General features: G+C 31.1%; 1 protein-coding gene across 1 annotated transcript; it reads right to left on the bottom strand.

Moving 5' to 3' along the window:
• Nucleotides 1-7,627: 7,627 nt before the first annotated feature.
• On the bottom strand, nucleotides 7,628-12,217 carry LOC127092908 (probable mitochondrial import inner membrane translocase subunit TIM21). Its single transcript, XM_051031798.1, has 7 exons — nucleotides 11,955-12,217; nucleotides 11,769-11,860; nucleotides 11,221-11,402; nucleotides 10,897-10,945; nucleotides 9,956-10,075; nucleotides 9,460-9,645; nucleotides 7,628-8,032 (listed from the first exon to the last, which is right to left on the bottom strand). Exons 1-6 carry the CDS (start codon nucleotides 12,082-12,084, stop codon nucleotides 9,475-9,477), a joined length of 744 nt encoding a protein of 247 aa, XP_050887755.1. The 5' UTR covers nucleotides 12,085-12,217; the 3' UTR covers nucleotides 7,628-8,032; nucleotides 9,460-9,474.
• Nucleotides 12,218-13,256: the final 1,039 nt, after the last annotated feature.

Here is a 13,256-nt window from a genome sequence, read left to right as displayed (position 1 = left end):
GGGAAACACCACCACCACGTGAGCCGTCTAGACGAGTAGTTAGACCTCCCCCATGCGGATCGTACCAGGGACCGCATAATATGTAAAAAAATCCCAAATTAATAATACATTTTAATTAAACTTTATAATATTTGTCTTGTGTATTATTTTAATATAAATATATTATGTTTATTAATATAAATTAATATATATTTATATATATATATATATATATATATATATATATATATATATATCTTGTGTATTTTACAAATATATACATAATATTATTTATTTACATGTATATAAATTAATATATTTTAATAATTTATAAATAATATTATTTAGTTATAAATTAAATTAATATATATAAATTAATATATATATATATATATATATATATATATATATATATCTTGTAAATAATATTATTTATATATATGTATTAATATAAATTAACATAATTTATAATAAATATAAATTAATAAATTTAAAATAAGTTAAAAAAGATTTTTAAAAAATTAAAAAAATATTAAAAACATATTAAAAAAAATTAAAAAAAAAATTAAAAAAAAAATAAAATAAGGAGTAGGTGCCACTCCTAGTGGCGACTTGTCCTCCAACTAAAGAATAGGCGTCATCTAGGGTGGCGCCCATGTGTCTTTAGGGCACAAAAGTGCCCATTTTTGTAATTTTTTTAAAATTATGGTTATTTTTGAAATTTTTTAAAAAAAATTGATTATTTAAAAAAATATATCACAAGAAACACTCAAAATTCACATATTTGAAATTTTCAAGGGATTTCTTAAAATATTTATGGATTGAAAAATAACTTCAATTTTAAAAAACTAATAAGAGACATGTGCGTGGTAGCGTAATATTATATAATTTAACAAAAAAAATATCCATTTTAACATAAATAAAGTATTTTATTTGATAAAGAATATATATAATGATTAGATGAATGAACTTATTTAATATTTAACCAAAATACTCGAAGATATATTTTGCATTTTCTTTTACGTATTTAAAAAAAACATTAAATTTAATAGTATGAGGATATAATTTGCATATTCCTAATATCAAATTAAAATATAACATGAAACATTAGGTTCTCTTTCTCAGCTAATTTAAAATCCGTTTGTACTTTTTTATAGAATAAATATGCATCTTTCTCATAAATATTTAAATCATAATAAAATATATCAAATAAAATTTATGCAATGCAAATAAATAATATAAATTAAAAATAAAAATAATTTAATATTGTATAGTATAAATATTTAAATCATTATAAAATAATTCATTTTACTTTTTTACAAATAAGATAATTAATTCTAATAGATGATAAAATACGTACTTTCTTCCACATATTTAATTATCTAATTAATAAATTTAATAGATTCATTTTGTTTATTAATCTTTTAAAAATATTATTGATATATTAATAAGTGTAACTTTAATGTTTCAAAATTAAGTTTTTAATTTATTTATAAAAAGGAGAAGTAAAAAATCAATTATATATAATCTTACACTTTTGTATGTTTGTGACACTACTAACTTAACTTTCATATTTTAGCCTTTAACTTCATGAATTATTGGTACTTTTTACGAATGATTTTTTTTTTGTATTACAAATTTTGACTGTTTTTTGAATAAATTATTTTTGAATTGTGATGTTTTGTTATAAAATATATTTTTTTTACTTTTTTTAATAATAACCATGTTATTTTCTAAATTATAATTAAAAAAATTATAATGACGTATTCATACTTTAGTTTTTTTAAAACTGTCGTATTATATATCCGTACTCGTATCAAATATTGGATACATACCCGAAGCAGTGCAACATTGACCATCAAATATTTTTTCTTTTTAAAAAATATATAAATTTGTTTAAATTATTTTGGGATATTAAAAAACACATTAATGAACATTTTCTCATTTTTAATTCCTAAGAATTATTTTGACAAATACATAAATTATAATAATAATAATAATCAATAATTAGTATTTAATTTTATAATAATGGTCAATAAATATCATTTTGTTTTGTAATTAATTGAAAAGGTGTAAATGTTTTTTTATTAAATAACCAAAAATCTACCGCTATTGTATTTGAACATTGAAAATGCTATATTTCAATCTAAACATCTTTTTTTCAATCTACAATTTTATGGGAAATAAAATTGGCTCATCTATAACACATTACACGCTTTTTTTCAATCTATAAATTAAAAGAAATGCAGAATTTTTTTCTATTACATCTATATTAGAATTAAGAACTTAGTCAGAAACAAAATGACCATCATTGTTCAAAATCTACTCAATGGCTGCACTTGTCTACCCTACCCTAGTAAACAAAGCTAATGAGGTAACTCAAGCACAAACTATTGAATGTTAGATGAATAATTGGTGATTGTAACTACTTCAGAAGAAATTCATATCAACATTGATTTTGACCATTTTGCCTTTTCTTGAATCTTGTTTTTGCAGGCATAATCAAAATACAAAATCAAACAAAAAAGCCATTATATACTGAGTCAGTATTGTAACGAAACATGTGTAAGTGTTGAACAATATGCCTTTCAATTGACAAATATATTCAATCCAATTTTCAATTGTAGATAATCACTTTTGATAGATATATAACTTAACATTACATATTCTAAAAAAAATTGACAGTAAAAAAGATTTAAACTTTGTTGAATATTATAGAAAACTGTACATAAATTAAAAAATTATTATTATTATTATTATTATTATTATTATTATTATTATTATAACAACTGAAATAATTAAGGGATGAAATGACTACTAGTGATATAAAATAACTTGTTTAATTGGACTTAATTAGGGTTAAGGAGTAATTTTTGTAATATATTACTTTGTAGATTGTGTAAATGATTCAAAAGTTGACGCAACCAACATACCATTCGACGATGAAATTTGAAAATTTTGAAAATTGTGAAACACATGCCAAATTGGAAATTTTATATTAACACTAATCAAAATTAGTAACTCAGTCAGATTTTTTTTTATGGAACTCGGTCAGATTATTAATTTTGTTAGAATGGAGAACTTTAATTGTTCATTTTTATGGGGAAACAAACAAGTGAGCAAATTTATTTTGGTAATAATAAGAGTCAATTTTCTATTAATTTTTAAAAAAAAACTAATGTGAGTTATGTTTTCCTTGTACACAAATATTAATTTAATGATTCATACATACTACACATACATTAAAAAATTATATATTAATTAAAATAAATTTAAAATATATTGACCATACATAATTTGTTTCAAAGATATAAAACAGAATACAACCAAATATAAATTAGCGTGTATGTCTAACCCCCGACTTCTCCACCTGTATTGCAGGGTATTTTGGACTTCGGCAATAATGTCTTCTACATTGCCAAATGGGGACTGCCTTCCTCAAAAGATTGTGCATTTATGTTTGATCTTGTCATATCCACAATACGCTCACAGACGTTGCGTACGTCCTAGGTGTGATTATCCCTAACCTCTAGTACCTTTTGATTAGATGACCTAGGTGGTGTTCTATGAGTGTATGGTGTCATGATAGAATGAGATACCTTATAGAACCATGCAACATAGTCGTCAACATAAACCCATTATATATGAGCTGGCATCTTGCGATAGTTCTCTAGTACCAAATGACTCTTGAGATCCTCAAGTATGCCATCAAGATCTCTACGGCGAACGGTAGGATGAACAGACTCCGAAGGGTGTCTCAAAATAACCTGCAAATGCAATCAGGCCAAACCCAAAGATGCGTCTTTGAAAACCATTTCATACATACTTCGGAGATGCGTCTCTAGATAAACTCACGAGTTGCAGAACTGCACAAACCCAATTTATGCCCTAAACACAAACCAAATGATAATGCATGTCTATATCGTCAATGTATTTCGAATGTACTACTATCTAATTCATAGTAAACAATCTATGTTACCTAAAACATCATTAAATCTCAAAAAACTGAGATGAAAAACTTACCAAATTAGAGTTGTGGATGAGAAGCTTGAATGCAGTGAGTGACTTTGCAACAAATGAAGTAGAATGGAATGAATGGACTTTGAGAAACTTGCTCAAATGGGATTTGGAAATGACTTTGCAGCAAAATTGCTCAAATGGGTTCTTTTAGTGACTTTGTAGGAAATGAAGAAGGAATATGAAGAGTCTGGCGCAAGTATATGAAATAAATGCGTCGGGAGATGCATCTCCGTAAAACTCCCTAAACTTTGAATTTAGAGTTTTTACGGAGATGCATCTTCGGAATCACCCTTATATTGATACAGAGATACATCTTCGGATTAAATTTTGGCAAAATAAGGGTGGCTCATCAATTTGCGTTGATGAGTGTAAAAAAAAGAGCGTCCAAAGATGCATCTCTAGACGCTATGGGCAGTTCTAACTTTTCACCGTGGTGAAGAAGCACCTCATGGGGTTTAGAGAGTAATTCCCCGACCTTTTAGCTTGAAGATTTGTCGGATTCTGATTGAGACCCACATGGCACTATATTCTAAGGGTTGGTGATCCGCAATGGCTCATAGGAATCTTTTATAACCTTGATTCTAAACACTTCCCTATTGATTAAGGCATTAAATGTTTCAGTCATGACCATGGTATGCTTGGTTCTGACCATGATTCAAGCAACATCCATGTTAACCTATTTCCTGGTGTGATCATCTGAATAGATATAAACACCTAAATGAGAGGTTATGAACTCAAATAAATTAGGGTTTCATGCACCTCACAGTACCCTATAGAAACGTAACCAAGTCACTACTTCTTCATCTACATCAGACGGTTCTCGTTTTTTACTTATTTAAACCACTATTTCATCCATTAAGTCCCCCCCCCCCTCTTTCTTCAAGAAGACAAAGGTTAGATCCCAATAGAGTCACTTGGATTGCAAAGTAACCTTCGAAATTGAACATGTCTTGGATGTTATATGTTGACCCCGGATTATCCATTATCCCAATGTAGGCTCTCTTGGATCTAACCCAAGTCTTTTCATCTTCATTAGTAAATTCGTGATGTGCGGTATATGGCTTAACTTCTGCTTTTTTATCTGACCATGTTCTCCTTCTAAAGTTGGTCCTTCTGTGATCTCCATTGTTTCTGACTACTTGAGCATATGATCTCACTTCACCTCTAGTTCTAAAGGAGTTATATTGCCTTACCTTGTCATTTAGATGTTGATAATGAAGCGAATTCAAACATCTGTCTTACCTTGTCATTTAGATGTTGATAATGAAGTGAATTCCTAGTACGTTTCGTTCTTTACTCTGTTATGTTTTGTTCTTTACTTTGTTACTTTTCTTGTCTCTGGTTTATCCTGCACCCCTTCCATGTTTCCCTTATTGAACCTTGGAACATTAACAAAGATCTTTTGACTTTTAAGAAAAATGTTATTAAGCTTCGTTGCTAACCACCTCTCATCTTCTACGTCGAAGAACCTCACAAAACCATAACGTCTTCCACTAATGTCTCTCTTATAAGGTATCACCGCCACATCAATATCGCCAAAGTTCTTAAAGACTTCATACATCTCCTTCGTTTTGCATTCTACATCAATGAACCTCATAAAACCACAATGTATTCCCCTAATGTCTCTCTTATAAGGTATCACCACCTCATCAATATCTCCGTAGCTCTTAAACACTTCATACAACTCTTTCGCTTTGCATCCTTCCTGTATTGAAGTAAAAAAAAAAGAATTTCGCCCAAGGGGTTATTCACGCCCATTTCTCCCTACATTGTCCCATTGATTGACCCTCTTTGTTCGATGTCTACGACTGGTCACCTTCTTCCACTTTTCCTCTCCCATAATCTCAAGATTTAGTTTAATTTGTGTGTTTTTTTTTGTACAAGTGAAAAAAGGAAAAGAAAAAAAAGCAAGAAATTATCTAAAAAATAAAGTCATGCTAGTGTCAGCTAGCAAGAGAGTAATGATTCCTACATATTCCGCAAAATATTGATACGCCACATCATTATCAGCTCCATATTTTGCTAGATAGTCATCACAAACATTCCCCTCCCTAGTATGAAATATTCGAACTCACCATTCCCTAGTGGAAAGCTCCTTAATGTTATGTATAATTGTGGCATAGTGGTGTCAAACATTAACTGACTCTGAGATAAGTTTGATAGCATAGTGTAAGTCAGAATAACACATCAAGTCTTTGATGTCAAGTTCCTAGTTCATACGCAAACCATGATATAGCTCCATCAGCTCAACATGAAAGATGTTTGAATAACCAATATTACCCACAAAACTGTGAACCTAAGCACACCATCAGCATTTCGAATCAATCCATCAAAATCCGATATGACAAGATTACCGAGGTCACTGCTATCAACATTCAAAATCATATTATTACCTTTGTGTCCATTTCACGTTATCATTGGATGAGACAGATTATGCTTGAAAAAATATTTAACTAACAGATTAGCATAATTCACTGTGGTGAGTTTCAAAGTATATGAGGATACTATTTAATTAGTAAGACACAATGTTCCTAGCGCACCACAACCACCAACAAACAGCCAAAAAGATAAAGTCGTCATCCATGACGTGTCAAATCTAATCATATAAACTATCCAATTGAAAGAATAGTAGGTCCAAGAAGCTAATAGATTTCTAAAAGCGAATAGCAAATTCATAATCTATTAGGCAGTGTAGAGTTATCTCAACGTCTTGATTGCATCTAGAACATAGATTCGTCTGAAGCATATGATGGTGACACAACACGATCTCGTAGGAAGAGACTTATGTAAAACCGTCCAAAAGAAGAATTTCACCTTCCCAGGAACATGAATATGTCACACCCACTTCCAAGAGTTATTGGAAGTTGTATTCTAAACAAACTAAAGTCTATTGAGTCAGCTATAATCATCTCGAATAATATAGATATCATCTAAATTGTCTTTTCAAATTAATTGATAAAGCACCAGAGTTCAAACAAATGGAGAGCGCTCCAATTGTATCCAAATAAACATCATTAACTCATATTTCCAAATTGTTAGAGAATCTGCACCTCTATTTTAGTTTGTGTTATGGTAACTTATTGTGTACAACACTTGTTAGGTTGAAAATTTATATTAACATTTAATCAAAATTAGTATCTGAGTCAGAATTATTAATTTTGTTATCGTTCTCTTTTTACCATGAAACAAACAAGTGCACGAAATTAATTTGATAATAATAAGGGACAATTTTCTATTTATTTTTTTGGAACTAATGTGAGTTATGTTTTCCTTTTGATTAACTTGTGTTTACATTAGGATCCAAGTGATGTTTGTACCACTCAACTTGTTTTGTAGTTATTTATTCTTACATATAAAATAATTACTATTGTTGGAAATGTAAAACGATCATAGTATAGTCTTTTGGCTTATGATATTTAAGTTAGTATTCTGCTATGATTTCCAAATTACATTTCATGTGACGCTCGTTCAACTAATGCGCTTCAGCATCAAGAGCAGATTAAAACAGCTCAAGTAAACATTTCAGTAAGTGGTGCAAACAAGCCAAAAACTTGTTATCTTTATAACACGTTGATGCTAGGTGTGTTAAAATTGTTGGAAATGGCCTAAACGTTTTTTGTATCGAGAGTAACAATCAAAATCAATCTTATATGATCCCTTATTAATTTTAACTACCTCGCATATCCAGGCCACTAGTGTGCTCCTTCCAGTACACAATGTACTTCACATACAAATTTATATCGAAATGGAAATGTCAACGGTAACAAAAAAATTGGAAGTACGTGGACATTCTCAATCAACATCAATGACAAAGTAACCACCCTCGTCCATGCTAAGATCATTCCCAAAACTTTCCTTCACATCTGCAGGTTCTTAATGAAATTAAAAAAATATCAAACCTGAGATTTGAGATCCAGACTCCCATATTATTTGTTACTCAAATTGTCTTTCCTTTCCTTCTACCAACTTTCACCCCCAATGGTGAAAGTTGAAAAAAGAGGCCTACTACAGTAATGGACCAAATATAGAGGACCTGCATTGAGTAATAAAATATATAGATTAACTTAAATTATATTAGGAGCCTGATTTTTTAACCTCAAAGACATGATCCAAATTCCACCGGAGACTTGTGGGAGCTTTTTAACTAAATAAATTTCCAGTTTTTACAAGCTTATAGATTTTTAAGAAGAAAATTAAATGGGAGAACTTCCAAAAATATTTATATGCAGAAACTAATTTTAACTTGCATGACAAGTTATTGTTTAAAATACTCATCTTTATTGAAAACTTTTTTAGTATTTCTTTAAGCATAAATCCAGACAGACTAAATTACCAATGGTTAATAGCAATTTTTCTTTCTAGCAAAAACAAATCAGACTAGGTTCCACAAGGTTGACATGTACAAGAGAATAACCAGCCAAAACACGGGAAAACAATGATCAGCACCTATCACCCAATATTTATAAACAAGCAATGTGAGCAAGGGCTTACGTACGGGTGCGGATTCGAAACCTTGTCTCAACCCACGTAAAATGGCAGCTTAAACAGGCGGGCTGAGCCCAGGTTTCGGGCCGCACCGTTTGCCACCCCTAGGCTTACGTGACATATTTGGGCCACTCATGAAGGAAAAGGACCAAGTGCAAGGTTAAAAAAACATGGGAGCAGCTTTTATCCCCCAACCCCAACCCTTTGTAAAAACTCGATCCTGTCCGGATGCACCGATTCCAACATGGCAAAAAAAACATGGTTTTCTCCATAAATGCACTGTGCTGGAAATGGAAATTTTGATATTTTTTGCCTGGCCAGAACAATACCTCCGGAAGGGGTTGGTTTTTAGAAATGTGTTGGGGAGAAGTAGTTCCCCAAAAATATATCATTGCATGCTTAGCATTTACTAGTTCATCTACACCAATTAATTGCGTGTATACTGTATAGAACATAAAATCATTAGGTAACAACATTTTGAAGTTTTGCCACTTCATACTGACTTCATTTCTTTTCAGAATATAAGCAATATAAATAAGTATATCATGGTAGTTAAGAATAAAGTTAATTTCATCTATTTTTTAATATAATAAAAAATATCGTTTTTATTTTCTAAACAACCCTTCGTAAACATGTTTCATGAAAATAAATGGGTTGTTGGAATCTGAAATTGAAAATAAATTGAAGGGCATTTGATGAATGCCGCTATTAAATTATTATTAAAATTAAATTAGATGAGACTTTCTTATATTTTAAATCACCAAATCTGGGTCTGTTTTTTTTTTTTTCTTATATTCGACATTGGAGAAAGTATTTCTTATCCAAAGTTGAGAGATGGGAACTAAAGCGCAACTGAGTAATATCAAGTAGAATTTCTATCGTGAAACCAATGACCTCAACATTCAAACAGAAATAAAGATAACAACTATCAAGCATCCACAAACTGAATAATCAGGCAACGGTGCAGAATGATACCTTTTCTCATCTAGGCTACTTGTTTGTGTTGTAAGCTGGGATATATGACTCCAGAATTAATTGTGCTGGAGAAGGTGCTCTAATCTCAACAATCAAGTATGTGAATTTCCACTCACCGTCAGCTCCTTTGAACATCTCAGCAAATACTTTTCCATGTCCATGGGGGGCCCGGATAAAGAAATTAACCTGTAACCAAAATGAACATATTTGAGAACAATCAAATTAATAATAGAAATGGCACAGAACAGCTGCTAAACATCAAGTATCTTCCACCATAAAAGAAAAGTCAAGAATTTAGATAACAGAAATAATACAGTAATGTTTCCATCCAATTAAGTTCTCATAGAACATTGCCTCCTCTCTCCTTTCCTATTTCATATTATCTCTTCCCTCTCTTTTAAAAGGCCTTAAAACCCAAGGGTGAGGATGTATTCAAAAGAATTCTTCGAAAATGCTGTTTCGTAAAATAAATGTGATTACATGTAAATAAACCTACCTCTACATGCTCAACACCCTCCTCATCAGTCCAAACCCTATTGGGAATTCTTTGACGAGCAGCACGATTCCTACTCTCTTGACCATAACCTGTAATTGGGGATCCAATCCTCACTCTGACCTGGAACAAAGCAAATTCAAGTTCACATGAAAACATTGAATTGGTAGAGAATCAGATACTGCTCACAGCAACAACCAAGCTTTATCCCACTAAGTGGAGTTGGCTACATAGATCAAAATCCGATATAATGTTCTACCCAATACCATTGTTAATCAGTTACTGCTCATCAACAAAAATTGTCATACAAATCATTGTTTGATTTAGTGCTTTGGAGTGTGCAATTTTTTTTGTAGAATTTGGTCTTCACAACAATTACAACAACAAATAAGCATGCATTTTCCTTTTTCATTTACATAGCCAAAAAATGTTGCGGGGTCAGGGGGAGGGTATTCTTTGTTGATGTGTATGATGATACGGAACTTTGGTATATTTCACATACAAAAGTCCTTCACCCAACTCCAACCACCTATACCTAGCTCACTGTATATTAAAAGGATCTTCAACGGCTAGCTCAATAGGTATCAGGTAGAAACCCTGGTATTTCTATATGATATACTAATTGTCATCGAGACATCTGTTATCTATACACTGATGACGGAATATTAGCATTTCCTTATTAACAAAATTAAAACATAAAAATTTGACATTAAAAACCATCAAGATCTGTTTGAATACCATTCCATCACCCAATTTAAGTTGCCTTTGTATAGCTTCTTCTTACAAATGGCGACCTGCAGAATGACCATCTTCATTCTATGTCCAACCAACACAAACTGAAGGATATTGGATTGAATATTTCAAACATTTAAGTTCCTTTGAATGGAAAAGCTTAATTTTTGTTGTGTTCAGAAAAATGGATGCGAAAGAAAAGCATCACTCACCTGACCATCATCTTGAATTCTTTTGAGAGCCTTGTTATAGATCTTGTACCTAAAATCATCTTATTACAATCAGCGCAAGACAAAAGAAAAGAGGAAAAACAATGAATTATTACTTTTTAAGATTGAGTAGTACTACAAAGCAAAAAATATACAGAATTGAGCTAGATTCTCGAGTGGTTGTTGGGTAAGACAAGGTAATAAGGACCACCATCGACCCAAACTCAACAATCAATAAGGATGCAAACTCGTTCAGTTAAAAGCTCTATTCATCTAGCATTTTCCTTTCAGATAACATAATACGAGCAACGAGATTAAACTCATTACTCTTTGGGTTGAAATATAAGCTCCTTGAAAACAGCATATCCAGCAGCAGCCGCAACTCCAAGCCCTGCAAGAATGATCACACTGTAGGACGCCCCCTCCACAAATGTTACTGGCTTCTCAGGAATGTTATATGTTGGAGAATCATCAAATGGATTCTCAACATTTGTTATCTCCTTTTTTGTCTACAAAACAAATAGAAAAAGAAAAAAAAAACTATTGAGTCGCTAGTTTAATCGCATAAAACACCAAACAAAAGACCATGGAGAATCACCAACTTCATTGAAGATTTACATTGGAATTTAAGTCTAACCTAACAACCGCAAAACTTCAAACTTAACCCAAATCACTTCAAAATGTGAGCAGAAGGTTCAACCATATGCGCCAAAGACAGTTAACAAATTTGGTGATTGAAATTTTTTCAAGTCAAGAGAAACTTAAACCTAAACCTTAATATTATTCCTTAATCAAAATTAGCAAATGAGGGATACATAAAATTGGACTAAACCCCTCAACTTAAACAGTAGTAAACATTAGGTTAAAAATAAAACCTTTTCTGTTCCTTTTCCTTGTTCAGATGATGTTCTTGAAGACATAAGCCTTGCAAAAGAGGTTGATCCATGGTTTTCTGTGATTCCTACTCCTACAAAAAGAAAAAGAAAAAAAAACACTAATTTAAAGGAGAAATCAATGAGTACTAGAAAAATAAAGTGAAATTGAAAGGTTTTGGTACAAACCTAGAAATGAAGGGGGAGGGAGAATTGGGGAATGGGAATGAAGGAGAGAGCGTGTTTCCGATGAAGAAAGTGCATTGCGGGTGCATGATGCGAGTGCACGATAAGACAAGATTCTGCGAATGTGAAACATGGTTGATTCTATGCGGCGAGCAGAAGAGAAGATGCAAACAGAGACGAAAGAGGAGGGTTCGGAGACACTTCAAAACGGCGCCGTTTCTTATTAATATCCTTCTGTAAATCCTCTTACTCAATTTTAATTAAGTAGAGTAAATCAGCATTGATTAGATTTCAAGTTTTATTTTAGGCTTAACTCTAATTTTAATCCTTTTATTTTTAATTTTTTCACTTTTAATTATCTTATTTTAAAATACGATTATATGATTCTCTATTTCTTTTTTCTTAATTTTAGTCTCTCAATTTATTTGAGAGTATTTTTTATGATGTGTCAATTGAATTGATGAATAATACTGTTAGGTGGCATAAATCAAATAACATATTATTTATAATTATTTTTTATTTTAATCATAATATAAATTATTATAGTTTTAAAAAAACTAACTTTTATTAAATTACATTAAAAGTAAATTATCATATTACAATAAACAAAATTTATTTTATTTTATTAGTAATAGAACTTAAGATTAAATTAATGAGGAGAAACATGCATTCATTAAAGCCATCGAGTTTTTTTTTTCTGAGTATGTTTGAATTGTGGTATAAGATGAAATGGAGTGGTAACTAATGAGATTTATTATTTGAATTCAATTTCTTTCAAATATCTATTTTTTCCATCTAATTTGGGGTGTATGTGATGGAATGGAAAAATTTAAATAAAATAACTAAACAATGGAGTGGGATATATATTCCCGATTCTTCTGTTTTTAGGGCAATCACTTGAGTAGTGACCATACTTCTAACAATTGAAACATTGAATGTGACTTTTGTCAGGTTTTCGACCACCATTTCTTCCTCTACCTACAGCTGAATGGAACGGCAGAAAGGAAGAATATCATGAACGTGATGAGAAGTATGTGGAAAGGTAAGTATTTACCCAAAGAATTATGGGGAGAAGCAGTGTCGGCAACTACATATATTTTGAACAGATGTCCGACAAAGAAGTTAGAAAGAATTACGCCAGAAGAATGTTGGTTTGGTGTCAAGCCTAATTTGAGTTATCTTAAAGTATTTAGATTTATAGCACATAGACATGTGTCAGATCAATTGAGAATAAAGCTTGATGACAAGTCGAGTCAGATGATTCTAATAGAATATCATTCGACTGGAGGTTACAAGTTGTTCAAC

Source organism: Lathyrus oleraceus, chromosome 6 (assembly GCF_024323335.1).
Source record: "Lathyrus oleraceus cultivar Zhongwan6 chromosome 6, CAAS_Psat_ZW6_1.0, whole genome shotgun sequence".
In the NCBI taxonomy this organism is placed as follows: domain Eukaryota; kingdom Viridiplantae; phylum Streptophyta; class Magnoliopsida; order Fabales; family Fabaceae; genus Lathyrus; species Lathyrus oleraceus.
The sequence above is the reverse complement of the archived record's forward strand: the minus strand, read 5'-3'. Positions and strand labels throughout refer to the sequence as shown.

What these genes read in the sequence shown, in the direction of transcription:
- LOC127092908 (XM_051031798.1), bottom strand. Translation starts at nt 12,084, where the DNA reads ATGTTTCACATTCGCAGAATCTTGTCTTATCGTGCACTCGCATCATGC. An exon ending in CCCTCCCCCTTCATTTCTAG is followed by an intron (nt 11,861 to 11,954) that starts GTTTGTACCAAA and finishes TTCTTTTTGTAG; the next exon opens with GAGTAGGAATCACAGAAAAC. An exon ending in GAATTCAAGATGATGGTCAG is followed by an intron (nt 10,076 to 10,896) that starts GTGAGTGATGCT and finishes GCTTTGTTCCAG; the next exon opens with GTCAGAGTGAGGATTGGATC.